This window comes from Argopecten irradians, chromosome 2 (assembly GCF_041381155.1).
Source record: "Argopecten irradians isolate NY chromosome 2, Ai_NY, whole genome shotgun sequence".
Classification (NCBI taxonomy): Eukaryota; Metazoa; Mollusca; class Bivalvia; order Pectinida; family Pectinidae; genus Argopecten; species Argopecten irradians.
This window is the reverse complement of record NC_091135.1, coordinates 45,988,631-46,015,925: the sequence shown is the minus strand read 5'-3', so window position 1 is coordinate 46,015,925 and position 27,295 is coordinate 45,988,631. Positions and strand designations below refer to the sequence as shown.

The window sequence follows — 27,295 nt, the reverse complement described above, 5'->3', positions numbered from 1 at the left end:
ATTATCTGATTAAAGCTTACATGTATTCGTTGCTGAACTCCTCGACAAAAAATCCGAAACTTTTATTTCTGTGTGGATTTTCTTTCATAATTACACGAAGATACCTGCTATTAGAGCATAAATTAGAGTATTTGAAACATCGAATTTTAGTTATTTATATTTGAGCCAAAGTTATTGTACGATTAACTTCACTCAAAAGTACTCATAAAAAATCTTTGATCGGCTTTTCCTGTGACCGTCGATGTAAGTGATAGCAAATCAGTTATAGTACAGCTATAAGCCACGGACTATTATGACGTCACACGGTTTAGAGCTAGAAAATATGCATAATCGAGTGGTCAGAAAATTTGACCTCGATATTGGCGGCTTACAGGCTATTCCGGTCACGTGTGGCACGGAGGGGTTTCTACACGTGCTAATAAAGCCATTTCCAGCATAAACTGAAATTATTTTTGACTGCATAAATCCTTTAATATTTAAAAAAAAAAAAATCCACTCTTTTGTTATATAAAGATATTTATTTCATATATTTGATTTGATTCAACCAAGGATGTATAAGTCTCATATACGTCCTTGGATTCAACATTTTCATTCTTTATTTAAGAGTCCAGTATAAGCATATTGTGGAACAAAATACAAACCAACTGTGTATAAAATTCCTTGTATAAAACACAATTTACAATGCATTTCATAATGAGTCCTTTATTATCATTTTAACTTTAAATCATTCCTTTGTGTGCAATAAATTAATATAACAAAATACTGGAGATATATATTTGATACATCAACATTTAATTGGTTAAAAAGCCCCTTATAAGTAGACTAGTGTTGAGGTATTGTATCCATTGTGATAGGACTAACGGTAATTCTACATGTATGCAAGATATGTGACCTATATAACTTTTGTAAAATCTGTGATGTCAAAATATATAAAAATTGCAACTAGAGGAGAGAAACGGATGTCTTTATAAAGTATCAACATCAGCCTTACTGTCCTAATGTTATCATATGGTTCTCATTCATTCAAACATGTTATGTGTTCAAAACATTATATTGACCAGAAGGCACTACAAACAAAAAATGTTGTACCTCTTCCATGTGAGAAAGTGAGTGGAAAAACTATGTAATTTTTTGTAATCTGTCTCTGTACTGTTATATATGTGGAAATAGCAAATACTGTTGTTAAAAATATAAAAAAAACTTGCTATTTTTTTCTCATGTGACTTTGCATCAATATTGGGTACAATCATTCAAACTGGTATATATTGATACATGTCTAAACTTACATAACAAATCTAAATGTCTCTGAGATTATTTGACTCCTGTGTTCTTGCTTATTTCTTGCTTATTGACATTGTCAAGTCAGCATCATCATTAAAACAAACAAGAACATAACATCCTTTGGGTTCCTAAGTTTTGTAAATAAAAGAGTTTATTAGGAAAGGCATCCTCAGTAACCCAGATGATACCGAGAGTTACCAAGGATACATGGACTGATGGACATGAACAGTAGGCAGCCAGATGTAAGACAAAGAACACTTCTACATTATGACAAACAGACTTATACTGTAATAATTGTAGCACTGTTTATAATACTTTAACACACAATAAATGAATCTAAAATACTGCATCAAAATGGAATACATACATAATGTAGTAAATGCTGTCTTGTGTTTAAAGAATACAGATTGCAGGAAGTTCCTTCAGTTGTTACAGTAATAAAATGATTGTCATGGCACTATTTACAGACATTACATGTAACGTGACTAACCTTGGTTTGTTGGACAGCCTATTGAGAAGGTCATGACTAACTTTTCTCTGAGGGGTAGAGCGTCTTTAACAACAGTTTTTTATTACACTTGCCCATATGATTACGAGGTAACTCGGCCATCACTTCCAGCACGGTAGGGATTTGATAACTTGGCAGTTTGTCTGTACAGAATTTCCTTAGATTGTCCAGCGTTAGGACAGTGTTACAATGGAGACAGATGACCGCCACAATCTTCTGGCCATACACAGAGTCGGGTTTGCCAACAACTGCTACATCACTGATGTGAGGGTGTGTCCGCAGTACCTGTTCTATATCGAGGGCACTGATTTTAAATCCTCCAACCTTAATGATATCAACACTGACTCGTCCCTGTATTTTGTACAGCTCCCCATTGTAATGAACATTGTCACCTAAACAAAGTTTACAATGATCAACATAATTCAAACTTTATAACCTGTAAAGTTAGTAATTATCTATGTCATCACATTTAACAGTTAATCTTAACATACATCCAAATCTGAATTTATTTTTGTTCCTAATTTGGTTTTATATAACATAGAATCTTAAATGATAATCAATTTCATATGAGGTCTAAAGAAGTATTTAGGTTAGGTAAGTACCTGTGATAAACCAGCCATCCTGTGTAAATGATTTCTGTGTGGCCTCTGGCAGGTTCCAGTAGCTACCGAACACATTGGGGCCCTTCACCAGTAACTCTCCAGTCACCTCATCATCTATAGAGTATTATAAACTTCATAGTGACAGTTCAACAAGGGCCTGTTTTAGTACAAGTTCTATTATCATCACAAGGACATTTGTCCATACATTTTAAAGAAATTGCAAAGTGGTAATTAATAAATAGTGTTAATATTTTAAAGGAGAAGGTACGTTAAGACTCGAATATGGCCTCAAAATAATTTCTCCAGTAAAGAACAACATATTTGGCCATATAACAGTTGAATACATTTGCTAACACATTACATCTCGAAAATATCCCGCATGTGCCAATTATGTTCACTATGACGTCATCAACATGCAGTTTCCCGCCATTTTTCACAAAATCCTTGAAAAATCATACTTTTTGAGTGATTTTCTCTAAAATTGAATGTGGTCGCCTTCGTGGAGCAGAAAGAAATTTTCACACGTTGTGTATCGTGTATTTACGCATATCCATGCAAAATATAAACTTGCTCCAAGGTGGCGGCCAAATCCATTTCAAGCCTTTTCTAACGTAAAGATGATGAATTTCGCGCAAAATTTGGTGAGAAGAGGAAAATCATCAATTTGATGACATCATAGGTGGGACACATCGTGTACATGGTTATAAAAAATTATGTTTTGATGAATGGCAAGTATGAGAGTATTTATTTATATGAAATTGATGGGGATCAGAGTTAATTTTTTTCGGCCTGAAAAATTAAGGCCAAATACTGGTCCTATCATATCTACTCCTTTGTGCAATGGTAAGTCTTTCATCAAATCATAACTCAGGTCAAATATGAGATTTCTAGGCCTCTTGGTTATTGAGAAGAAGTTGATAATATCTTAAAGAATATTGGCCAAAAGTAATTTCAATGAGGATTTCTCTCAATGTGTATCATACTAAACTTCCTAGTTTGACCAGGTGAGCTAATCATATGTAATTCAATTTGATTTATGAAATAATGCCTTTCTCTGTTACCTGTGTAGACAGTTGTGGTGTCTGGTGTACCTTCACACAATATCTCATACTTATTAGGATTATCCTCTGAAAACTTCACAATTCTGACATTGACATAAGGCATTGGGTTTCCAACAGTACCTAAAACAAATGTTCATAATTACCTGAAAATATACAAATGGAAATTTAACAAAATAAAGAATTAAAAATTTTAAGTCTAAGTCAGATCCTAGACGCATTTGACTAAAAGTTCAGCAAGATGGTACATCTTTAAAAATTTTCAATTCATGTGTGTATGAGATGACCATCTTCGAAATCAGTACCACTATCTATTTAAAGTTTTAAAACTCTGTTTAACCTGAACAGTGGCAAACATTACCATTTCTGTCTATGGAAAACCATTTGGTCCAGCAGCCTCTATGGTGTAATTTTAAAATAATCAGCCAAAAAGAATTTGAGAAAAATCCTTAAAATCAAATTTATGGATATACAAGTGATTACTATATATATTTACTTTACATTTAGATAAATGTATATCATTATCAGTGATAATGCCCATTCATTTCAAAGAGATTTCATAATCATCACTCACCGATAACTTTCTTCTTCTTTTTCTGATCTGAAAGATAAAATCCAAATTATATTAAATGCCTACATCATTTTAATATTTTTTTTTGACTCAGAGTGGTTTGTATTTTATTGAGAGCAAGTAACCCGTATTGATTTTCAAGCAACGAATGAGGCCTACTCGTAAAAGAATTCTTTAATGTTTATAATATAATATTCAGTTAAATATCTGTTTAATAAAGTATTTAATTCTATGAAAGATCCTCTAATTTCAACAAATTATTATGGACATTTAATGTAGAAAAAGTTATTTAGTTATTTTTTTTGTACTGTTAATCCACAAAGTGAAATATTAATGCCATGTACATACTACATTAATGTGTACATGGTTGAATCACAGCTATCCCACCTAAGCTAATACCATTAATAGATCTCAGAAAACTTTACCATCAGAATGTACTGTGTTGATATCATTGGTAAGAATCATCCCAGTCTCAGACATTCCGTATCTCTCTAACAGGAAGTGACCGGTCCTTTCCTCCCACTGTTCCAGGACAGTCTTTGGCAGTGCATCCGAGCCACTCACCATTAGTCTGTAACAAAATTGTGTGATTTAATACCTATAAGAGGTTTAGCATAACAAGACATGAAATATCATGTTGTGTCTTAACAAGTTTTTTGATGTTGTACATCTAATATTATTAGCCAAGATTAAAGGTTACATACAGCTACAGTGGCAGTAAGAAATTGAAAGAGATGCTTTATGGACAAAATGTCCAAAATTCTACTAGATTGACCTTTCATCTGTGGGTCAATAAGGACCAAGTGGTCAAGAAATCACCTTTATCTCTAAGCTGCACTGTGGCATTCTACTTGTCGTCATTCCTATAAGTAGATATAATTTTAAACAATTTAGATGTACTGACCATACACCTTAACTAGTCATTCACATTTGGGTTTTAGAACCTATATGAACTAAGCCTGTTATAAGGCCCTCATCCCTAAATCAAGATGGCTATATAAGCTTTTAACATGTCCTACATTCTATCAGACTTGCTCTTAATTAATCAAGATGTGCCATATTCTGACAAACAGATCTAGACTAGTTCTCCAAATTTAGGCTTTGGTACTACAGTAATCAAGTACAACTATGGCTGAACTAATTGATTGCCCTAATTGAAGAAAAAGTTGCTTGATCCAGTACCTTATTCTTGACCTCAGGTTACATATGTTAGCCTTGATGTCTTTATCACTGGCTGACAGGTCAGAGGTTAGGTCCAAACCTTTCAGATAATCTATCAGCTTCGCATAAATAGTAGGAACTGCCATCAGCACTGTAATGCTATCAGTTCCTGTTAATGATGTCAACACCTGAAAATACAAAGATTGAAAACCAGATTGACAAAATAAGTATGTCAATATCTCAATAGTATATACATGTGTAACCGGAGAGGAGAAAATATAGCGGCCAGACTGGGATTCGAACCCGGAACCCTCTGAACGCTATCCTAGTGCTCTACCGACTGAGCTACCTGGTCAACGATGATCGACCCAGTCCAATCCCACTACACTCCTCCCTCCTTTCTCGAAGTCTTCACCCTCAAAGACATACAAGACCCTTCCAAACACCACCATTGTGGGTTATTTAGTTGGGCGCCAATTCTGTAACAGGAGAGGAGAAAATGTAGCGGCCAGACCGGAATTTAAACCTGGGACCCTCCGAACAGTAGCCGATTGCCTTTCCAACTGAGCTACCTAGTCACCGATGATCGACCCCGTCCAATCCCACTACATACGCATACAAAAAGTTGAGAAAACTAGTTCAAGTCATTTACCAACTGTTTAAAAGTATTCTAATTGTTATTTTTTTCATGCATGAAAAAAAATTCAAAATATTTCTTCAGACTACTTAGAAACTTTATTTACTATTGATCTTTCTAAATTACAAGTACACATGCAATTTACTTGAGTCCAACTCAGATTTAACAATTTATATGGTACATGTAATATGATTGTATGGTCATTCTTCAAAGCCTAAGAATTCTTAACATACATATATATACAAGTTACAGTATACTTAAGCTTTAGCATAGGTTACAGTATAAAGGTTGCCCTCTTTTTGACTACCTGTTGTGGATCAAATTTTGGAAACATCACACAGGTGGCGCCACAGTACAAAGGAGTCATGAGTGCATTCACGAGACCATGGACATGGTAGAGGGGCAGAACATGAAGGATTCGGTCAGTACTGGCCCATCTCCAGGACTTCACCATCCCCTCCATGTTAGCTGTGACATTTCTGTGGGTCAGCACAACTCCCTACAAAATATATCATTGAGTAAGCCTATCACTTTATAAAACACAACATTAGGTCAGCACAACACAACACTAATAAGCACTTATCATTGAGTCAGCACCACGACTCTTACATTTAGCAGCTCAGCACAATACACAACAAAATACATCAGAAGGTCAGTGAAACATCCTACAGAAAAGGAAATTCTGTCTTATTTCTTTAAAAGACCTTACAGTAGCATTAATATTCTTGATGGATTCTAATAGCCATTAATACACTCATACCTTTGGGTTCCCAGTTGTACCACTAGTGTAAATAATCACAGCTGGAACATCATCAAAAGAGAAGGCCCTATTCTGAAGTTGATCCTGAGATACCCCAAACCAATTCTCCTGAATCTTACAGACATCAAATTCTGTCTCACAAGACTCTGTGTAGTCAGATAAGGTCAACTCCAGACAAGGAATTCCATAGTCATTGGTGATGTCATTCACCTTTTCCATAAATTCCCTACACGTCACCACCGCAGAACACTGGGCATCCTTTATACGGTACTCAAGTTCCGACGGTGGATGTGTCTTAGCAAGTGGCACGGCCACTCCTCCTGCCATCCATATGCCCCATAAGGCTGTCACAAATGACATGTCATTCTCACAAAGGATTGCAATTCGGCGACCTTCAAGAGTGTTAGGTGGAGCTATGTGACATCTTCCTATAAGGCGCTGTCGCATCTTATCCCCAAGATATAGCAGGTCTCGGTACATAAAAGTGCCATGTGGATCAAGGATTGCAACATTGTCCAAATTACCTAATGATCGCAAATATAACGGAATAGTCAAAAATTCATCTCTTTTTACTTGTGATGAAAACTTCTTAACTTCAATACAAGTTTGCTGAAATATTGAAACTTTTGTCCAATCATAAGAAAAAGGCTTCCTATGTTTCTTTTGGGTAACTGTTTTGGTATACTGGCCAAGAGATACAGACTTCTTTGGTGTTGATTCAGCCTCCACCAAGATGCAGCCTTTAATCCGAATCTAAGTGACATGATTTGTAATTTGTAGAAGACTTCAGCTGTTCAAGTCTTCCTGCAATCGAAAATAATGAAAATTACAATTATTATAATTGATTTCCGAGTAATTAATCAGTCAAATCTTCTAAAGTGGAAAGACTGTAAATCTATACTGTCATATCCTCGATACTTCAGTGGTTATTATCACTGACTGACGATATATTCATGCATGGATTGTCTCATAGTAATACTAGTACTGGAGGCAGCTAGTTCAGAGGTACATTTGTAGGGATTGTCGTGAAAATCATCACGACAGCAACGAAATCACGACAGTGACAATAACCCTTGGAATATCTAGAAAGCTGTACAGTATACAAGTATTCAAGTTTTAAAGTTAATCTTAATACCATACATATGTAGTCACAGTGTGTTGTGATCATACATGAATATAACAAGGTAAGCCTACAGGTACCTCGCATAACGTTTGTACGTGACCTTTCTGTTCCCGGCATGTTTGATAGTCTGCGTAATTTGTTATAATTAATGATTTTATGTGAAATTCGAAATGTCCAACAAAAACTCAGAATCACCATAATGACATTAAGCTAAAACCTAAAGGCTGTCATGTCAAACTTACACTTACAGTTCCCGGTCTAATTATTGCCCAAACGGTCAACGTCGGCCATGATAAAGTTGTAACCCTGAGTAATACAACGTTACCACGAGAGTGACAAGTCGGTGTGTGCCAGTGTCGAGAACTTGTACTGTTAACCTAATGCAGAAACTCGTTCATTTTCTACCGGTCGGCGCTAATTATATAATACATGATAATGAAAGATGATACACGTATTCCGATTTAGAATTTTTAAAAATCTTTATTGTTTAGAGTTCCCCAACTTATATTGTTACCGTAGCTAAGAAAATAAATTGAAGCATTTTTTTAAATTTCATTCCTAATTTGTTTTCATACTAAATCCGACTTTCTAATTGTCAGATTCTTTTTCTTCATGTTACTTTAATTATTTTTCTTTGTTTTCATACTAAATTTGGCTTTCTGATTGGCCAATTGATTTTTTTTCATATCACTATAATTAATTTCAATGCTTAAATGAAATTTTTTTTTCATATCATTTAGAAAAAAATCTATGAATGCCGGGCACGGAAATCAACGGCGTTTTCGTGACGTCACAATAGAACCATTGACATGATGTCACTATTTTCAATTTCATCGGGTTATGAATAAATTTTGTTTGTAAACTTTAGTGAGAATCCGCTACAATTTGCAAACAAAATTTCTTTCATACAATTGTACCCAAATAAAAAGTGACATTAATGCTGAACAGGAAAAAATATGAATGAAAAAAAAAAAAATATTAAAGACATACTTTATACAATTCCCACATTAGAAAAACTCTGTAAATTGTACTAATTTCACAAAAATAACTAAATTCATAACTGTAATCAGAAACAATTTGAAACTTTTAAGAAATTGATAGAGCATTTCGTTCATTCTCCACTAAATGTACAAATTCCATTATTAAGTGTCCTCTATCAATATCGGGACTTAAACATCATGTTTTTATATCATGTTTGTTTCACACGTGAAATGTATTGATTGATCTTCGAAAATAATCAAGTGTGGTTCCTCCATCCTCGATACTCCAGGGCTTCCGATCACTTACGATCTCTACACCCCTGGACTATCTCATAGTGAAATTGAAGGCAGCTCAGCTGAAAATATTTGACCAATCACAGACCAGCAAAGTTTCCTTTGAAGACTACAGAGAGAGCGACGCCCAACTTCAAAGCCACATAGTCAACCACAGTGTACCGTTATACGGTTCTTTTGATGTACATCAAAGGACTAAATTACCTGTTCTGTTGCCTCCAGTTTTACGATGAGATAGTACAGGGGTGTAGAGATCGTAAGTGATCGGAACCCCTGGAGTATCGAGGATGTACACCCCTGGACTATCTCATAGTGAAACTGGAGGCAACAGAATAGAACAGGTAACTTAGTCATTTGATGTACATCAAAAGAGCCGTATAACGGTACACTGTAGTTGACTCTGTGCCTTTGATGTTAGGCGTCGCTCTCTCTGTAGTCTTCAAATGAAATATTTGCTAGCCTGTGATTGGTCAAATGTTTTCCGCTGAGCTGCCTTCAATTTCACTATGAGATAGTCCAGGGGTGTAGAGATCGTAAGTGATCGGAACCCCTGGAATATCGAGGATGAGGGGTGTTGGGATCGTAAGTGATCGGAACCCCTGGAATATCGAGGATGGGTTCCTCGGACCAATTAAGATTTTTCTCATCATCACATTAAATATGGCTCTCGTGGCGAATTTCGACTGTCCTCTTAAGCTATAATGTATTTCATAAAAATGTTACTTTTTTTCTATCATATCATAGATATTAGCATACGCAATGAGAATAGACAAGTATTGGCACACAAAATGCTTAGATATTTTTTTATATAACTCATTTTATCATTGTCACAAACTATGCTGGCAGATACGTTACTAGTCCGCTAAACCTGCCTATATTATTAGGCTTTTTTGAAAAAAAAAGCCTAATAATATAGGCAGGTTTAGCGGACTAATACGTTACCAACAAATAAAATCATGTACACAATTGATATATTATCAAATGTCCACGTTTTTTTCGTGATAATGTACTTTAATATGTATACTAACTTTACCTTTATGACATGGACACATCCATTAACAATTAAATGGACAGGTGCGATCTAATCTTGAAAAAATACATGTTACGAAACGACATCAACAGGTACGTTACTACTATGTACTTGATTGCATAAGATGCCACTTTCCCACAGAGATAAATTCACATCACAGTTTGAAAAGAATATTATACTATGTGTTGCAATGTTTGTGGTTTGTTCGACAAGTCACACGTCGTCATTTAAATGATGAGAGGGGTTAGTGTCGGTCAGTACGTTACCGACAGATACGTTATGGAAAAATACCCATATCGACAGAAATTCTCACGCTTGTCATAAAACATTCGAAATTAGCTTAACCACGTGGCAAGTGTCCGAGAGTTTGTCAATAGTTTACAAGCGGGAAGATTCGTTATGTTGCCAGTGTTGTGAAACCCCCTTTACTTTCCTTTAGTATATACCTGTACATATTAACATATATATACATTTCTTATAATAATCACGTGATTACTAACACCAGTTAGCTGTATTGATTAAAGGGACAATTCAGTCTAAGAGTACATTAAAATTTGTACATATATCGGAAAAAACCCAGTTCCAATGGAAATTAGATCAGTCGGTTCTACTGTGATATGCCAGAACAGCCCGTGGTGGTGAAATGCACGTGTGAAATGTTCAAACTCGCTCGCTGTCCGCCATTACACATTGTGGTCGAACATCTTGTATGCCGAACCCTGTCCCTTGCTCGTAGAGTAATGCAACTTTCGTCTAGAACTGCTCAAATCGCTCTGAGCGTAGTGTGTTTACCTTATTAGACGAATTATCTTGCCTCAAAATCATTTTATCACCTCCTCAGTGGTTATGTAGTTCATTTGTTTAACGTGCGTGACTTTGGCTCGGGTATGAGTACATCGTACATTTGTACCTGCTAAATCGTATTGATCAATGATTTGTATTTACGACGGTATCAATTAAAATACTAAACATTGACGTGGAATTTGTCAATATTTTATGTTATATGTTTCATAAGAAATGTAGAACAATACATTTATGCCATAGTTTGCTTCTTGATTATGTGAAAGAATTAACTTGAGCGAATTGTCTCTTTAAGCTATTAGGTATATAATTAATTGTTAAATGTATAAATCACATATCAAAATAGTAACGTATCTGGTATAAAAGATCACGTATCTGTTTGATGAAAGATGTACCGTTAACTCTGATATTTAGTGTAAAACTAATAAAAATAGTGTTACATCGACTAATTCAAATACATTTTATAGCCAGATATTGTTAGAATGTTTGTTAGTCAGTTTCATATTATTTTTTACCTGTGCTTACATGTATTCATTTACCTGTAGTTTGTCAAAAGTGGGGAAATCGAGAGATATCAATATATACAGTACAGAACAAAATTGCCTCCAAGTTTTAGGAGACGTGCAACAGGAAGAGCAAATTGTTTTTCACTAACTGTTTCAATTTCAAGAATTAGTTAAAATCATAAAAACTTTTACGTCTGTCGTTATTAGGAGAACCCAATCAAGACAATAATGCTTGTAATGTTGGCATGTGTACTTATGTAGCTATATAGAATATATCACAAGAAACTGTTCAATTCTATAGGATGATACATATAATAATACACATATAAATATGCATGTATCTGATTAATTATATCATATACAGTTCTATTCCATATACAAAATGTGCATTGTATATCAAACTTTACTGATGTCCCGACATTCCAATTCTACAGTAACAAGAAAGTCAAACATACATGTACTGTATATATTTGTATGTTAGACATTGAGAAAATCCAGCTATTTTTCATCTAGGATGATATTTTGGCAATTTTTTGGAAACATCCAGATGGTCGCTAAAATATCCTCTATGAAATAATTGCTAAGTATGAGATATTAATAAATTAAATATACTCTTTATTCAGAATGTAATATTTGGATTAATTGAGATATCTTTTGTTTTAATACAGTAACCTGCAAAACTTAGTAAATTTGCATAATTTGATAATATATGTAATATATATACCAATGCGCATCACTTTTATCACATTTTAAAAAACCTAAGCATTTCTACAGGATATAGACTTCTGCAGACTGCAAATTGTTTGAGAGAATGCGAATGTTATACTATAACTGAAGAACAATAAAAAATTGTTCAAAGTTTTGCTGATTTTGAAATTTCGTTAACTTATAGTTATACAGTAAACTACGGTGGCTGGGAGCGGACATGAAATAAATAAAATTATTGCGTGCGAACGAAATAGTATTGCGTGCGAACGCAAAAGTATTGCGTGTGAACGCAATAATTATTGCGTGCGAACGCAAAAGTATTGCGTGTGAACGCAATAGTATTGCGTGTGAACGCAATAATTATTGCGTGCGAACGAAATACTATTGCGTGCGAACGCAATAATTATTGCGTGCGAACGAAATACTATTGCGTGTGAACGCAATAATTATTGCGTGCGAACGCAAAAGTATTGCGTGTGAACGCAATAGTATTGCGTGTGAACGCAATAATTATTGCGTGCGAACGAAATACTATTGCGTGCGAACGCAATAATTATTGCGTGCGAACGAAATACTATTGCGTGCGAACGCAATAATTATTGCGTGCGAACGCAATAACATTGCGTGTGAACGCAATAATTATTGCGTGTGAACGCAATAATTATTGCGTGTGAACGCAATAGTATTCTCACGAAATACTATAACGTTCACACGCAATAATTATTGCGTTCGCACGCAATACTATTACGTTCACACGCAATAATTATTGCGTTCGCACGCAATAATTATTGCGTTCGCACGCAATATTATTGCGTTCACACGCAATAATTATTTCGTTCGCACGCAATAATTATTTCGTTCGCACGCAATACTATTGCGTTCACACGCAATAATTATTTCGTTCGCACGCAATACTATTTCGTTCGCACGCAATACTATTGCGTTCACACGCAATACTTTTGCGTTCACACGCAATACTATTGCGTTCACACGCAATAATTTTTTTTTATTTCATGTCCGCTCCCAGCCACCGTAGTAAACCTCTGGATAGTGTGAACACGCAATTTTCCCAGAAATACAGTAATTTATAGCTAGTGATGACTTTTTATACTATATACTTCTTTGAAAAGTTCGCACCTGTCCAATGATGAACGTAAAAGTAATACTTTTGTCGGCAAATCGGCACAATGGGGCCCTAAAAATGACGATATATTGCGGTGTATTTCAGTAAAGTTATCAAAAAGGTGATTTCTAATGAAAAGAGGCCATAAACTATTGTTCTAGGTAGCATTTATGTGTATATGTAGATGAAGTTTAATGTAGTTGTATGTATGTATATATTATATTTTTTTCAAAAAGATAGAAAGAACTTTTGAAGTTAGTACCAAATATTAATTCTATGTTTGATGTGTTCAATCAACATAAAAATATCAAGAACATAATTAGATTACAAAAAGAGTAACATATTAATAGATGTTTCCATGTAATAAAATGTTCATTCTTGTACATGTTATACATATATGATACCCTTATGGAATAAGTACAGTAGCACATGTGAAATTCACAGGTAAAACATAGGTAAATCCTGGTTTACTTCTCTGAAATAGACTATAACCCTTGTCATAACATTCTGCTAATTATCAGATTATAAAAAGTGGGCAAATGGAGATACAGCCATACTAATGATACGGTAATGTGATATATAAACATGAAATAACGTACCTGTCATATTTGGTAACGTATCTGTACTTTTGTACGTAAACTTCAAATTGAGTAAACTTGGTTTCATTTGTAACAATTTGTTTCAGACTAGATATGGTCAGAAAATGTAAATTTAGGGTTGTTTGTGGCAATCAAGTATGACGGAGACTGATACGTTTCTCAGGTGAAAGAAGGCGAGGACAATGAGAATGAATTATTCCTTTTCTTCATGTCAAAAACATCAACAAAGGACAAGTGAAGTTTCGTTGGCCAATAATTTCAGACGAACTGTTTATCCTGAGTTATCACATCTACCTGTCAGCCGTGCGGGTCGTTTTTTCCCCAATCAAATGATAAGAACGCCGAAACCATCCGCAGTCAATGAGAATCTGTGTAGACAGATACGTTACCAATATGGTACAAACATAATCATCCCTTCATCGACGCCGCTTTCAATAGTTTTGGTCTATCGTTTGATAATTTCGATGTTGTAGTTTTGACTACAAGTTTTGAAGCAGATTCGTGTTATTGAATTCGTTTATCTTCTAATGCTTCATAAAGACATATATACCAAGAGAACAGATACGTTACCGCTGCTAATTTAGGCAAAAATCATCTAAAGTATTGCAGAGAAGTGAAACCGCTGAAAAGAACATTTTCTTTGATGCATTTTGACGAATTTATGAAACAGAAAAACATAATAATCCTGTCCGATTTCTACAGTCATATATTAACATATTGTTGTAACATATACGTTACTGTTTAAAGCAGGATTTTAATGTCCTATACAGTAATTTGTGATTTATACAAATAAAAAATTACTGACATGTACTTATGCAGATATAAGTACAGTTTGATAATAAGGAAAAATATAGAAACAAAATACTTTGGTACTTTATTTATATGAAACTATTCGAACACACTTATGAATCATTCAAACCAATATTCACAAATGAACTTTTCATAACTGCAATTGATAAAGACAAGTTGCTTTCAAGATGGACAAATGGCTTTGAATGGAAATAAAAGTCCGAAACCAAAGCAAAAATTCAGTTAAAGTGTATATTTTGTGGCATTTCTAATGACAAACATCAATTTAGCTCATTTTAACAAAGTCACGTATCTGTTATTTACCAAAATATGATGGTTGACTGTAACAATTATAACTTTTCTATGAGTAAAGATAAGAGCCAGCCCTTTTGGATTTAAAAAGTAGAGATATTTGCCAAACAAATGACAGTACATAAGAACTTTGTTTTCAATTTTCATATTTTATGTTTTTATTTCTGAAAACATGCAAATTAGTGGAGAATGAACGATTTGAAACATCTGCAGCAAATGTATGTTTGCAAGAGATATTATACATGTTCATTCATTTCTATAAGGAGTGGTTTATTATTTTAACCGTGAGCGGTAATTTGATATCAATCTGAAGTGAAAGATAGCCATTTAAATTGTTACGCCATATTGTCGTTTGTATTTGGCTGGGAGGCTTCACGTTGTACTGTCGCCAGGAGCCTGTGTAACCAGGTTTGAAATTATTTCCTGGCGAATACAGGAATCCACCTCCAAACAAGTAATGAACCAGTTGGTTTCTCTGTAGCGATGTCCTGATATTCTGGAAACGAAATTACTTCCATTAGATCAATCCTTCATTTCTTTGTAAATAAATTCAATTGACATCATGGATACATATATAATTATGTACCGTGTTTTAGCATATCGTACATTATCTGTAATTTATCCACACACGTGTTAACATTTATCAACTACATTTTGTATATGGACTTTGATCAGATGAGGATATGGCGTTATACCACTCGGTCGAGTGGTATAAGGTATAGTATACCGATATATAGTGTCACGGTGTAAAAATATACAATTAATGAACTTTAATCAATAATTTAAATACTTAAATTAAAAAAGTACAATTTTGAAATGAAATACAAAATTTGGAATATATAGTTATTGCCTTATTGGTACGTATTATTAACGTTTCTTTGTTAGACAGTTTATACCGGTATGTTGTCACAGGTGCATATCACTTATATGTATAACAAGATCTATAAGTTCAACTTCAAAATTCAATTAAGTGAGTCCTTTCCTAAGGTTGTGTGGCATGTTAATGGAGCGCTCAACGTTGGTTATGTAATTTTTTCTACGTTCCGAGTAATTTATTCTTCGCCTAAGGCTGCATATCGGTCAGATGACATTACTGTGATCTACCGTACTTGGTTAAGCTCGTCCTCATTGGCTTAATATTTTGATTCTGTGCAAATTCCCAATTATAAAATGTAAATTCAATTTTGATTGGTCGAGGGATGTTCTGAGAATCTTTAGTTGGGTCCAATCTGTTGTCCTTCACTCTTTTGGCAGCGGCAATAAACTTAGGATTTGACTAACGACCTCACTTTATATTTAAGAGGTAAGAACATTCCTGGATAACTTTATACTTTTACATATCATTATGTGTGTGTAAATTATATCTAATTTTAATAATGGTAGAATTTATCCATAAGAGTCCAGAATGTACATCAATCCATAACTTCATTATTGATATAGTATTTATAATTTCACTCTTTGGGCAACAGCAATAAACTTTGGACTTGACTCGAGACGTCTTTTTATATTTAAGACAACTTGTATGTCACGGTGAAGCTTAGCTAATTCTCCAACCGTGTCACAATATAACCACAAACAGTCCACCCCCGAGAGAAGTGTTTGAATCCCATATGGGCAGTTGCCCGGTATTCACCGCTGGTCGGTGTTTTTTCTCTGGGCACTTCGGATTCCTCCACCAACAAACCAAGTTCTGTTCGCAAGAGGTAATCTGACCCTGACTGTTAATAGGACCTTAAACTAACAAGAGGCCAAATGTGCCTTGACGGTCAACTGACTGTTAGTACAATATATCTATTTGAAATACACAGTAATTTGATTACAAGTTGTGGCAAATTTGATTGATGTGACTTTAAATAAAGGTCAATGTCATCCATTTGAACAAACTTGGTAGCTCTTCATGCAAGCATGCTACTCAAAAAAGTTATTAAAAGATTTTACCATACTTGACCCCAATGACCTTGAAGGAAGGTCAATGTCTTTAATTTGAACAAATTTGGTAGCTATTCATCCTAACATGATACAGGCTCAATATCAGGTCTCTTAGTATATAATTGACAAAAAGTTGTGTAAAGATTTTACCCCTGTGAGTTGCAATGAAGGTCAACGTCATTCATTTGAACAAACTTGGTAGCCCTCCACGCCAGCATGCAGCAGGCCCAATATGAGTACCCTGGACATTTTGGTTATTGAGAAGAAGTCATTTTAAAGATTTTAGACCCCTTTGACCTTGAATGAAGGTCAAGGTCATTCATTTGAACAAAATTAGTTGTCCTTCATCCCAACATGCTACAGGTCCAATAATATCAGGTCTATAGCTATCTAGGGCTCTTAGTAATTGACAAGAAGTCATTTTAAATATTTAAACCTATTTGACCCCTGTGACCTTGAATGAAGGTCAAAGTAATTCATTTTAACAAACTTGGTAGGCCTTCATGCCAGCATGCTGCAGGCCCAATATCAGTATCCTGGGCCTCTCGTTATTGAGAAGAAGTCGTTTGAATAAAAGTTTATGCATTACTCACGACAACGGACATTACAAGACCATTTGGGTCAGATGACCTAATAAGCAATTACCTTGCCATCACCAAGACAGATACCAATAGAGATACGAGACATAATGAATTTATATACAACATAACAGTTCTTATTGTAAAAAATATATATATTTAATAATATATAATATCATAACGAGATAAAATTTATACAGAGGTTTGAAAATGGCACAGTACAATATATCAGGAATGTTATCCTGAAAGACGTGGTTAACACATATATGATAGAAATGTACATGTACAACCTTCAATATCAGAGAAAAATAAAACATTCCATCAGTTTATGGTTAAGAATTCTGTTCGAGGTAAAAACAATTGTCAAAATTTTAAAAACAACTACAAACATAGTATTGTATGAGTCAAAAATTTGATATAAATCTAAATATGTTACAAATTTTTGTTTTGAACATTTCCACACATGCACTGGATTTACTTTTGTATCCATATGAACGTTCTGATCTATCCAAGTTACTTTCCTTGTTTCACTGTCAGTAAAACTCAGTCAGTAATGAAGGGAAGTAACTCTGACGGATCTGGGTTTTTTTTTTCTGTTTAAAAAGTTAACAATAGAGTCTAAAATATTTTATTAAAGAAATGTAAACCACATAACAGACCTGATAAGAGAATGTCAGAAGGCTGTGTTATCTTATAATATCAACATGTTTGGAATGTATGTTGTCATTACTATTTGTGCCAGTGAGACTATATATATATACAGAAAAAAATAATCTTCACATTGTCTGGTGTAATAATATAGAAAAAGAAAAAAATGCACAAACGACGAAGTCTTCGTTAAGCATTACCACTTTCACTTTATCTTCAGATGCTCAACTGTAGTTACATGGTAACAATAACAACAACAACACATGATGACGTCATAGGTGAACATCTTGATGTATGTGGACAAAAGAACTTTAAAATATTTCCATTTTACAAAATGTACACAGACACTGCTTTAGAAAGAAAAGAGAAAGAAAAGTATTTTATCAAATTATTTAAACCTAAACTAAATAGTCTAATTTAAGATTTACCTCCCCTTCATATATTGTGACGTCAACAAACCTATGACGTCATCATGTGTTGTTGTTGTTATTGTTACCATGTAACTACAGTTGAGCATCTGAAGATAAAGTGAAAGCACTAATGCTTAACGAAGACTTCGTCGTTTGTGCATTTTTTTCTATATATATATATATAAGCTGATCCATCTGTACCCAATAAAACCTTTCATAAGAGAAGACTATGATTGTTGTTACTAGAACTGTCGCCTGAGTGGACAACTAATACCCCCATTGCACAAATTTAGTAATAACTCCATTAATAGGGGCCATTGCAGGACCCTATATAGTTTACTCAACTCCCCTTTATGTCAGGGTTCTGTGTACCAAATTTTATCAAAATCTGTCAAGTACATAAAGTTTAGGAGGAGTTTGCTGGACAAAGTTGTGTCTACAGACAGACAGACAGACAGAAGGACAGATGAACGGACAGAAGATCCGATGCTAGTGTATCCCCCCCTCTTAACTTCTTTACAGGAGGTATATTTTACCTTTGAAATAGACTGAAGGCAGCATGTTTAATATCCAGAATCTGGATTGAGTAACATAAATGAGGCAAATAATGTACTTTGTAAAGAAAACATTTAAAAAAGTTATATAGCATTTTACCAGTATGCTTATGGTTATACAGTAACAATATTAGTAAATTTTTGTGCAGTATTAATTATAGATACAAATTATGCAACCTTTCTTAAGTTAATCCCCGACCCAGAGTTTACCAAAGTTGATATTTTAATCTATTAACAAGTTCTGCTACAAGGCAAATCATGATAAGGAAATTATCACCAAACCAATTGTCTTTTTTCTTCAAAAACCTATCAAGGTCATACATAATGTATACTTATATACCTTATACATGTACATATACCGGGGTACTAATAAAATCCTGTAAAATTTGTATACAGTATTTTAACAATAATCTCAATTTTCATGCCAAAAATGCACATAATATAGATGTACATAACAACAAGAACCACTACCAGTTTGCAATTTCGACATTAGAAGACAAAAATGAGTCAATATGCTAATACTGGTAGCCCAAAAATATAAACAGTTAATATACTATCATCAAACACATAAAGGATGAATGTTTCCCTAATTTTTTTTTATACTAATTTTAACAAAAATTAACAATTCAATTTCAGAATTATGTATATGGATTTTTATAATCTTTATAATTTTTTAATGACTGATGAATCTAAAAAAAATATCAAAAAGTGCATAGAAAACAACTTGGTTATTATACAAATGTATATAACATTAAAGGGTATTTTCACCCATAATGGACCAATCAATTATGAATTGTGAGAGCCACTATGGCTACAATCCTCTTTCTCCCTGAATAAAATTTATAAAGAGGCATGCCTATCATTATAAAATATTTTTGAAAGGTGTATTTCCGTGCTTATTCTGTAATCATAAATAAAATAATTTCAAAAAGTTAAATAATTGACCAAAAGGTTTGAAAGCTGTATTTCCGTGCTTATTCTGTAATCATAAATAAAATAATTTCAAAAAGTTAAATAATTGACCAAAAGGTTTTGGAATTATAAAATATTTCAAATGACTGTTGATATACAATATAATAGATCTTTGTATCCAATGATAATGTAGCAAAATTTTGAATAATAAATATAGCTACATGTTGAAGTCATAGAAAGGTCACAGTTTCCTATAATTAAAGGACAATTTGTAGGAGTATAGTTGGAATGATAAAATCACTGTGTGAACACATTGCTGGTGAATGTTTTGTGTCACCCTTTCAGTTTTTCCTTTTCCTACTCTTATACACGGTTGTCTCCCTCTTGTGGCTCACCACGGAATCGTGGTGGAGGTTTCCGAGGTTGTTTGAAGGACTTCAACTCCCTGACCGGATCCTCTTCCTTTACCTCTAAACCCACAGCTATCCACTCCTCTCCTCGGAAGGCCGCCTACAAACATCATAAGTACTCCATATTAACCATAGTGTATTGGTTTAATTTGACATTTTTTTATTTTACAGACAAATAATTGTATCATTTTTTGTCACCTATAAGTATCATACCCCTCCTTCTTTCATTATGCACCTTTACAGATTGGACCAAAGGGAAGTAATTCCGAGAGAAAAAACTCACAATATCTTTAGATACATGCAAGATTTCAGTGTTATATATATATTAATTGTCTGTATTATTATAATGAATAATATGAGCTTAGTAAGCTATGTGTATGCCAAGACACTGTTACAATTTTAAGGTGGAAAATTACCAGGTCATGCTATCTTTTGGATAAACTAAAACTGCAAATCAGTGACTAACTATATAAAATTATATTTTACCTGCTCTCCCGCATATTGAAGACCATAGCAACCAAATGATGTTCTAGATATTTTTGGAAATAAGTAAGAAAATACCTTATATATTTGTCATCTCTCAAAACCAACAACATGTTCATCCATATAAAGTTCATTGTGGCATTTCCTTTGGTAACCATTGTAACTAAGAGACATCAAGACAGCGTGATTCTAAAGTCTCATGCCCCTGCTTTGTTGTGAGGGGAATAAAAGTATTTGTTGATTAATACTGAATTTTCTTTTAATTCATATATTATGACATTAAGATAATTGGTTTGCATTAGATACTCACCACCATATAAATCATACTTGTGATGAAGAGACAAACACCTCCCAGTAGATTGGCAAGTATAAAACAGGCCGGTACACACAGTCTGTAAAATTGAAATCGATCCGTGACTGATGGCAAAATAATAATGAACATATAACCAGTAACCATAAACATATACTCTCTTAAACCTACCTATCATAGCGTCTACTGTGTTACATTATTTACCAATTGAGGTGAAACAGCAGTTTGAGGAAGTGAAGTTATTATTAATTTGAGTTATGATGTTTTGAAAATTGGTTTTGTACAAAAACATTACATGTATATATGGCAATGATTCAGGCAGAACATAATAACTTCAGTAAGACTTATACTTCTTAAAAAATCAATTACCTGATATTATCTATGGGATAATTAAGTGTTCTAAAATATATTTATTAATAAAAAAACAATCAAAATAATAATAAAACAGTTCAACTATAGGTATTTAGCACGCTGGTAAATCAAAGACCCACTATAGACTAATATACATTGTATAGAGATACATTAGTCTATAGTGGGTCTTTGACTTACCAGTGTGCTAAATATATGTACCTATATGGTTCAACACTATAAACCATTTATCTCTATATATATATATTAACACCCAAAAAAGTAAAAATCTGCATAATACCTCAATTAACAGTTAAAATACAGAATATACAGATTACTTACATTAGGTGCATGATAAATCTGACAAAGTAGTTACGGGTGACTGGCCCACAGCAGTTCAGTAGCCTGGACAGTGGTCTTTGCCATCTGTAGTTAGAAAACATGCATTATTGTACCATTTTACTGACATTGTTCTGCCAAAATAATTGGTGATGTAATGGATATTTGTTTTATTACAATTCAGTGTACAGGCCCGGTATAAGTTACACTGTATGAAACTTCCATTACAAGAAATTGGCCTTGATCTGGTTCTATACACAAGTGTACAGATTAATATATACCCTACATATAATGCTAGGTTTACACTATGTTCCCGGCGACCACGGTAGCCCCGTTTGCCCGAAACGTGGTGCGCCGTGGAATTTTGGCTATTTTTGCAACTGTATTTAAGTTGAGCTAGGTCTTGTGAAGTTTTGCCACGGTCTTTTACGGATTACGTGGTGGACCGTGGATATAGGGGAAAGTGCTGTTCCCGGAGGTTAAAGGAACACTACGGCTTTAGCACGGTCTATCAAGGATACCACTCCGTTCTCTCCTGGCCTGTTACGATCTGATGAGGTCTGCTACGTTTTACACGTTTTGATCGAACTCCAATACATTTTTCACGGTCCGCCAAAGCTTACTAGGATGAAAGTCTTATGCCGGGTTTTTGGAGCAACTGAAACAATATTTATTGCCGAAAATGTCATTTCAAACACGTTTTAATTACAAAATTTGATAAAAGCATATTTGGTATAAATATATAATTATCATAGCCAAGTGTTTTTACGCAAATATTTTTTTTCTGTATTCATTTAATCTGCCTTTTGCAATAATAGCTTTGGTATAATTAGAGGGTTTAAATGTATTTGATAATGACTATTTCTATTCATTAATACAAATAATTCAATGAAGTAGCAAATATAAACCAGCTAGGCCAGGCAATGATACTCCATCATATATTGCTTGCAACCTATAATCGTAATATGATGTAACATGTCGTATCACGTCGGGCTTTCAACCGCTACAAGCCGTGAGATGCCTTGACAGAACGCATCCAAACGGTTTTCATCCACCTTGGCTTGCCGTAAAAACCTTGACAAACCTGGACAAAACGGCACAAAACGTGCAGGCAATCTGCATCAACCGTGATCAAACGTGGAAAAAACGCAACAGAACGTCACAAAACTTGAAATCACCGTGAGTTTCTGGGGAACGTGCTTGCTGCCCGTTCCACCACGGACCGTCTTGAAGTTCTGTTACGGCCTCGTACGCACTGTCAAGTTTTGTTACGTCAATCCCGTTTTATCACGTCCTGTGGCGTTCACCATCTGTACCGTGACTGCCGTGGCAAATTTTTTGACAGTTTGAAAATCTGGCACGGCATCCACGGTAATCACGGCCCCTCACGTTTGTCTATCACGTCCTTCTGCGTTGTTTCACGTTGTCTCGCGGTCATCACGTTTTGTCCACGGTGGCCTGAAACGGGGCTCCCGTGGCCGCCGGGAACATAGTGTAAACCTAGCATAAGAAAAAAATCTTACTTTCTTTCCAGAGTAAAATTTCCTGTTTTCCGTTTTCCTCTGGGATACTCTATAACTAACACCAAAATACCTGCAATACTGATGATATGGTGAAGGAAGCCACTGTTCGTTTTTGTTATGCATACTTTAAATGGTAACTAGGGCCAATCAAAGATGTGCTAGGTTTAGGATGTGGAGGAAAGCTATGTGGAAGGGAAGTGGTAAATGTTGGAACACTATAATAGCCAATTCAGCCCTGAGAAGGAAACCCATTCAGACACTAGTTATCAATCTCTCATACAATGTACATAACGTAATCATAAAATGTAACACCACAATTAAACTCAATAGAGTAAATTTCAGACTGAATGATTTTCTTGGGAAAACAAAACTAACAGCTAAATGATATACACATATGATCTTTTAGTAACTTAATAGTATTCCATTTACATTTACATGTATTTATATTGTACATTATTAACTTTATTAATTAAGTTGGCATAAGTTTGTACCACATTGTAGCAAGCGTATACATACATGTGTATACTTGCTTTAATATAGAAGCACATGTACTTTATAGAACAAATTATATACGTACCCGGCCTACTATACGTTTCGGCCGGGTACGAATTGGTCCCTATGTGTCGTAGTGGAGCACTGCCTCCGAAAAATCACTCGGGCACAGTTTTCTATACTTTGTTGTAGGTTTCCAATTATCTGATGCGTATACATGCATTTACATATTATTTTTGTCCAAAACAAACATAACATAACATAACACCATTTTTAATATCTATCGTTCCGCTCACACAACGTCATATTCACAATTTCTGGACTTGCCGTAAAAATCCCCTTCAGAAAGACCTTCATATGTATTACGTAAAAAAAAAAAAAAAAAATGCCTCAGTGGATTTTTGATAACCTATGAGGTTCAGTTTTATTGCCTAGTAAGTTAGCGATATCGAACAAGTAAGATGAAATGCAAATAAAAGTTTTATAATGGTTTGCATAATCATTACTTTGCTCCATTAGCAGTAATAGTCACCAATTGTAGCTCTAAAGGCGACACCATTTTCTGTCTAAAAGTCTTTTGAGCTACAATGTTGCAGCTAATGTACATTACTGCTTCAAGAAAGGATACATTCCATAGATTCCAAATTCCCAGCCTTTGAATAAACCTGCTACACCGATGATTCCTCCAGAAATCAAAACTGAAAAATAAAAAGCTCTCCGATTTCATAAATGTTACCAGTTTGAAGTTTAACATACATTTTGTATACTGTGTACATGGTAAAAATGTTTGACTACAGATGTCAGACATTTGTAGATAAGAAAATAATACCATATTTACGAGCACTGGGATCTGATGTTATAACATTTAGCAACTAACACATGAAAAATACTTTAGTGAATCATGGTATGAATAGTATCGCATGCAATATAATTATATATAAGTACACTGGTATATACATGTATATACAAGAGTCATCATTAATTAGGTTACATAGGCAAAATCCAGCATATGGGTAACTTCTGCATTTGATTAACAGATTAATTTCCCAAATGCAAGTTTCTGTGAAATGAAAAAAACTTAAAAAATGGTTTTAAATATATTTTTTTATCTAAAACTGATATACCCCGGTACGTGACATTCAGATTGCTTTACACAGATTCAATTATATATTATACAATTATCGACCAATTTTCAGGTGGATACGGTGAGTTATCAACCCGAGTAAGTGATATACCCAGAGGCCGGAGGCCGATGGGTTATATCATTTTCGAGGGTTGATAACTCACTGTATCCACCTGAAAATAGGTCGATAACAGTTTTATTATATGACATTTACAGGATATTAACCCGGTTCTTCAAAAAGACTTAACTACAATAAACAGGATGATATTTTCAAATGTTCCTTTTACAAACTTAAAGCAGTTTATCTATTCCATGGTAAATATCCAAATGTTTCTTGCTAATGTTTTAGACTAGTAAAACCGGAATATTTTATCGATGCATCAACTTCCCGTCTGGTATTCTTGAACGTTTTCCATAAATTGAAGTTTGCAGTTGATCACCGTTGATCGCAGTAAACTTGTTGCCGACTATGTATATGTTGCCAACTATGTATAATGACGTCACAATAGATTAATCCGACGTCATTGAATAAGGAAACTCCCGTTACGCTATATTTGGGTACGACTCGACGTCAAAAGTGATTATGACGTCACATCTAAAGGGAGTTTCCCTCGATCTATTTTTGACACAGGCTACTGGACTTGTGAGAGGTATCTGGACTGAGTCCAGTACCCTCACATGCTTTTCGCCGCCCATTTCAGGGTTGATATCGCAGTTGATGAATACTTCTGAGAAACGTGTCGGCCAATCAAAATACAGCAAAAACACCAGTCATATAATAAAATTATATATAGACTCTATGTTATTGTGTAAGAAATATTATTGTAATTTATTGCTATTGTCTTGTTTTGCCGTAAGTAAAGATGGCAATTTATATCAGTCTGTCAGTGCTCTCCACAGTGGCATTGACTACTATGTATTGTGCCATGGATGAATGAGTTTTACTCTTACCACCTGTGTTCTTTTTTTCCTTCTATAGTAAAATATAAGCAAAGTAAGTAATATTGTGACTATTACAAAGTTAAACAATGAAGCCTTTCTCATTTGGAGTAATAATGCACAAAGTCATATTAATAGTTTAGTGCCATATTAAAATTAAGATTTTTTTATAACTATTTAATTTCCAAGAAACTTGCATTTGGATAACTTATTGATGGGCAATTGATCATGATTTAAAGACAAATGCAGGACAGCTACCCATATCCGGTGGTTGGTCTATCATTAGTGAGATCCAGCATAACAGTCAGTTACCCCTTTCCTTACAGTTAACCCCCCCCCTCCCCCGTTACAGTTTACTCTAGACATTTGTGGTTTGAATCCGTGCCAAAAATCAAAAACCCAATAGGAAGAATGCAGGGATGCCTACTGAATGAACTAGCAACAGCTTGCTCGTTTGCCCACATCGCCCATTCTATTTGTCGCCGCATGTTTGTTTCTTCTGCTGCGATAAGTTTCCGTGTTAGGTCCAGTAGTGTTTTTCCCTTTTTTGTTGCCGGAAGTAAAATAAATTGACTGAAATGTATCAGTATCTCTCATTGGATAATTATTGTATAGCTTAACCAATCAACGAGAAGATAACAAATTGAAGTGGAGATAACTCTACACTACCGGTCATAGAAAGCCTGTTCCGCGTAATGTAAATACAGCTAATTTACTACATACTTCACTGCTAAGATCTTCATGAATTTGAAAAGGCATTATTTACAATTAACGGAGGTAATTCTTTCATATACAGCATACCAACATTTGAAATATCTTGTTCATGACGAATCTTCAATCAGTCAATGTTTGACACATCAGCTGGGTACTGTTACATCAGCCAGCTGTCAGCAGTGCATGTACATGCATTGATTTCATGACTGTGAGCTCTCTGAAGGTCGGCTTTACCAATTGACGTATATATTTACAGTGTACCGGAATGTTTCTGATATTAATATAAAAAGTCCAGTTCCTATTTATAGTATCTGTATTTTTTGATATTAATCTGTTAATATACTGTACTTATCTTTTATATGTTATGGATATACATTGTATATATATATGTATTGTATAATACATTTCTACTTTCAATCAGAACTTCAAGAACGAACCTACATTGTAGCATCCTCGATATTCCACGGGTTCTGATTACTTACGATCTCTACGTATACATTCCTGGATTAATTTCATAGTAAAACTGGAGGCAACGGAACAGAACTGGTAATTAAGTCTTTTGATGCAAATCAAAAGAGTCATATAGTGGTACACTGTGGTTGACTGAGTGGCTTTTACGTTGGATGTCACTTTCTCTGAAGTCTTCAAAGGAAATTTTTGCTGGCCTGTGATTGGTTCAGATATCGTAACTGATCAGAATCCCTGGAGTCTCGAGGATGACATTGTAGATGTGGTTGCTA

The 27,295-nt window shown here is 34.4% G+C and overlaps 3 protein-coding genes across 5 annotated transcripts in view; 1 reads left to right on the top strand and 2 right to left on the bottom strand.

Annotated features, from left to right (window-relative positions):
• Window positions 1–521: 521 nt before the first annotated feature.
• Window positions 522–7,377, bottom strand: LOC138315676 (malonate--CoA ligase ACSF3, mitochondrial-like). Its single transcript, XM_069256871.1, is given in 9 exon segments — window positions 522–2,181; window positions 2,392–2,505; window positions 3,453–3,572; window positions 4,024–4,050; window positions 4,446–4,591; window positions 5,203–5,369; window positions 6,126–6,317; window positions 6,579–7,249; window positions 7,252–7,377. Coding segments are annotated over 9 exon segments (1,902 nt in total). The 5' UTR covers window positions 7,343–7,377; the 3' UTR covers window positions 522–1,807.
• Window positions 7,378–7,733: 356 nt separating this feature from the next.
• LOC138315674 (GPI ethanolamine phosphate transferase 1-like) overlaps window positions 7,734–27,295 on the top strand; it is a 62,681-nt gene continuing 43,119 nt past the window's right edge. The window contains exon 1 of one of the 3 annotated variants that reach the window (XM_069256864.1): window positions 7,734–7,762. In XM_069256864.1, coding sequence (XP_069112965.1) covers window positions 7,749–7,762 — 14 coding nt within the window. In that variant the 5' untranslated portion in view covers window positions 7,734–7,748. Of the gene's footprint in view, window positions 7,763–26,476; window positions 26,619–27,295 lie in introns of those variants that run through there. The other 2 variants (XM_069256865.1, XM_069256867.1) reach the window with 2 other exon arrangements.
• LOC138315677 (cytochrome b-245 light chain-like) lies at window positions 18,792–26,417 on the bottom strand. Its single transcript, XM_069256872.1, has 6 exons — window positions 26,269–26,417; window positions 24,408–24,477; window positions 23,288–23,365; window positions 21,768–21,851; window positions 21,078–21,159; window positions 18,792–20,384 (listed from the first exon to the last, which is right to left on the bottom strand). The coding sequence occupies exons 1-6, from the start codon at window positions 26,327–26,329 to the stop codon at window positions 20,238–20,240; spliced, it is 522 nt and encodes a 173-aa protein (XP_069112973.1). The 5' UTR covers window positions 26,330–26,417; the 3' UTR covers window positions 18,792–20,237.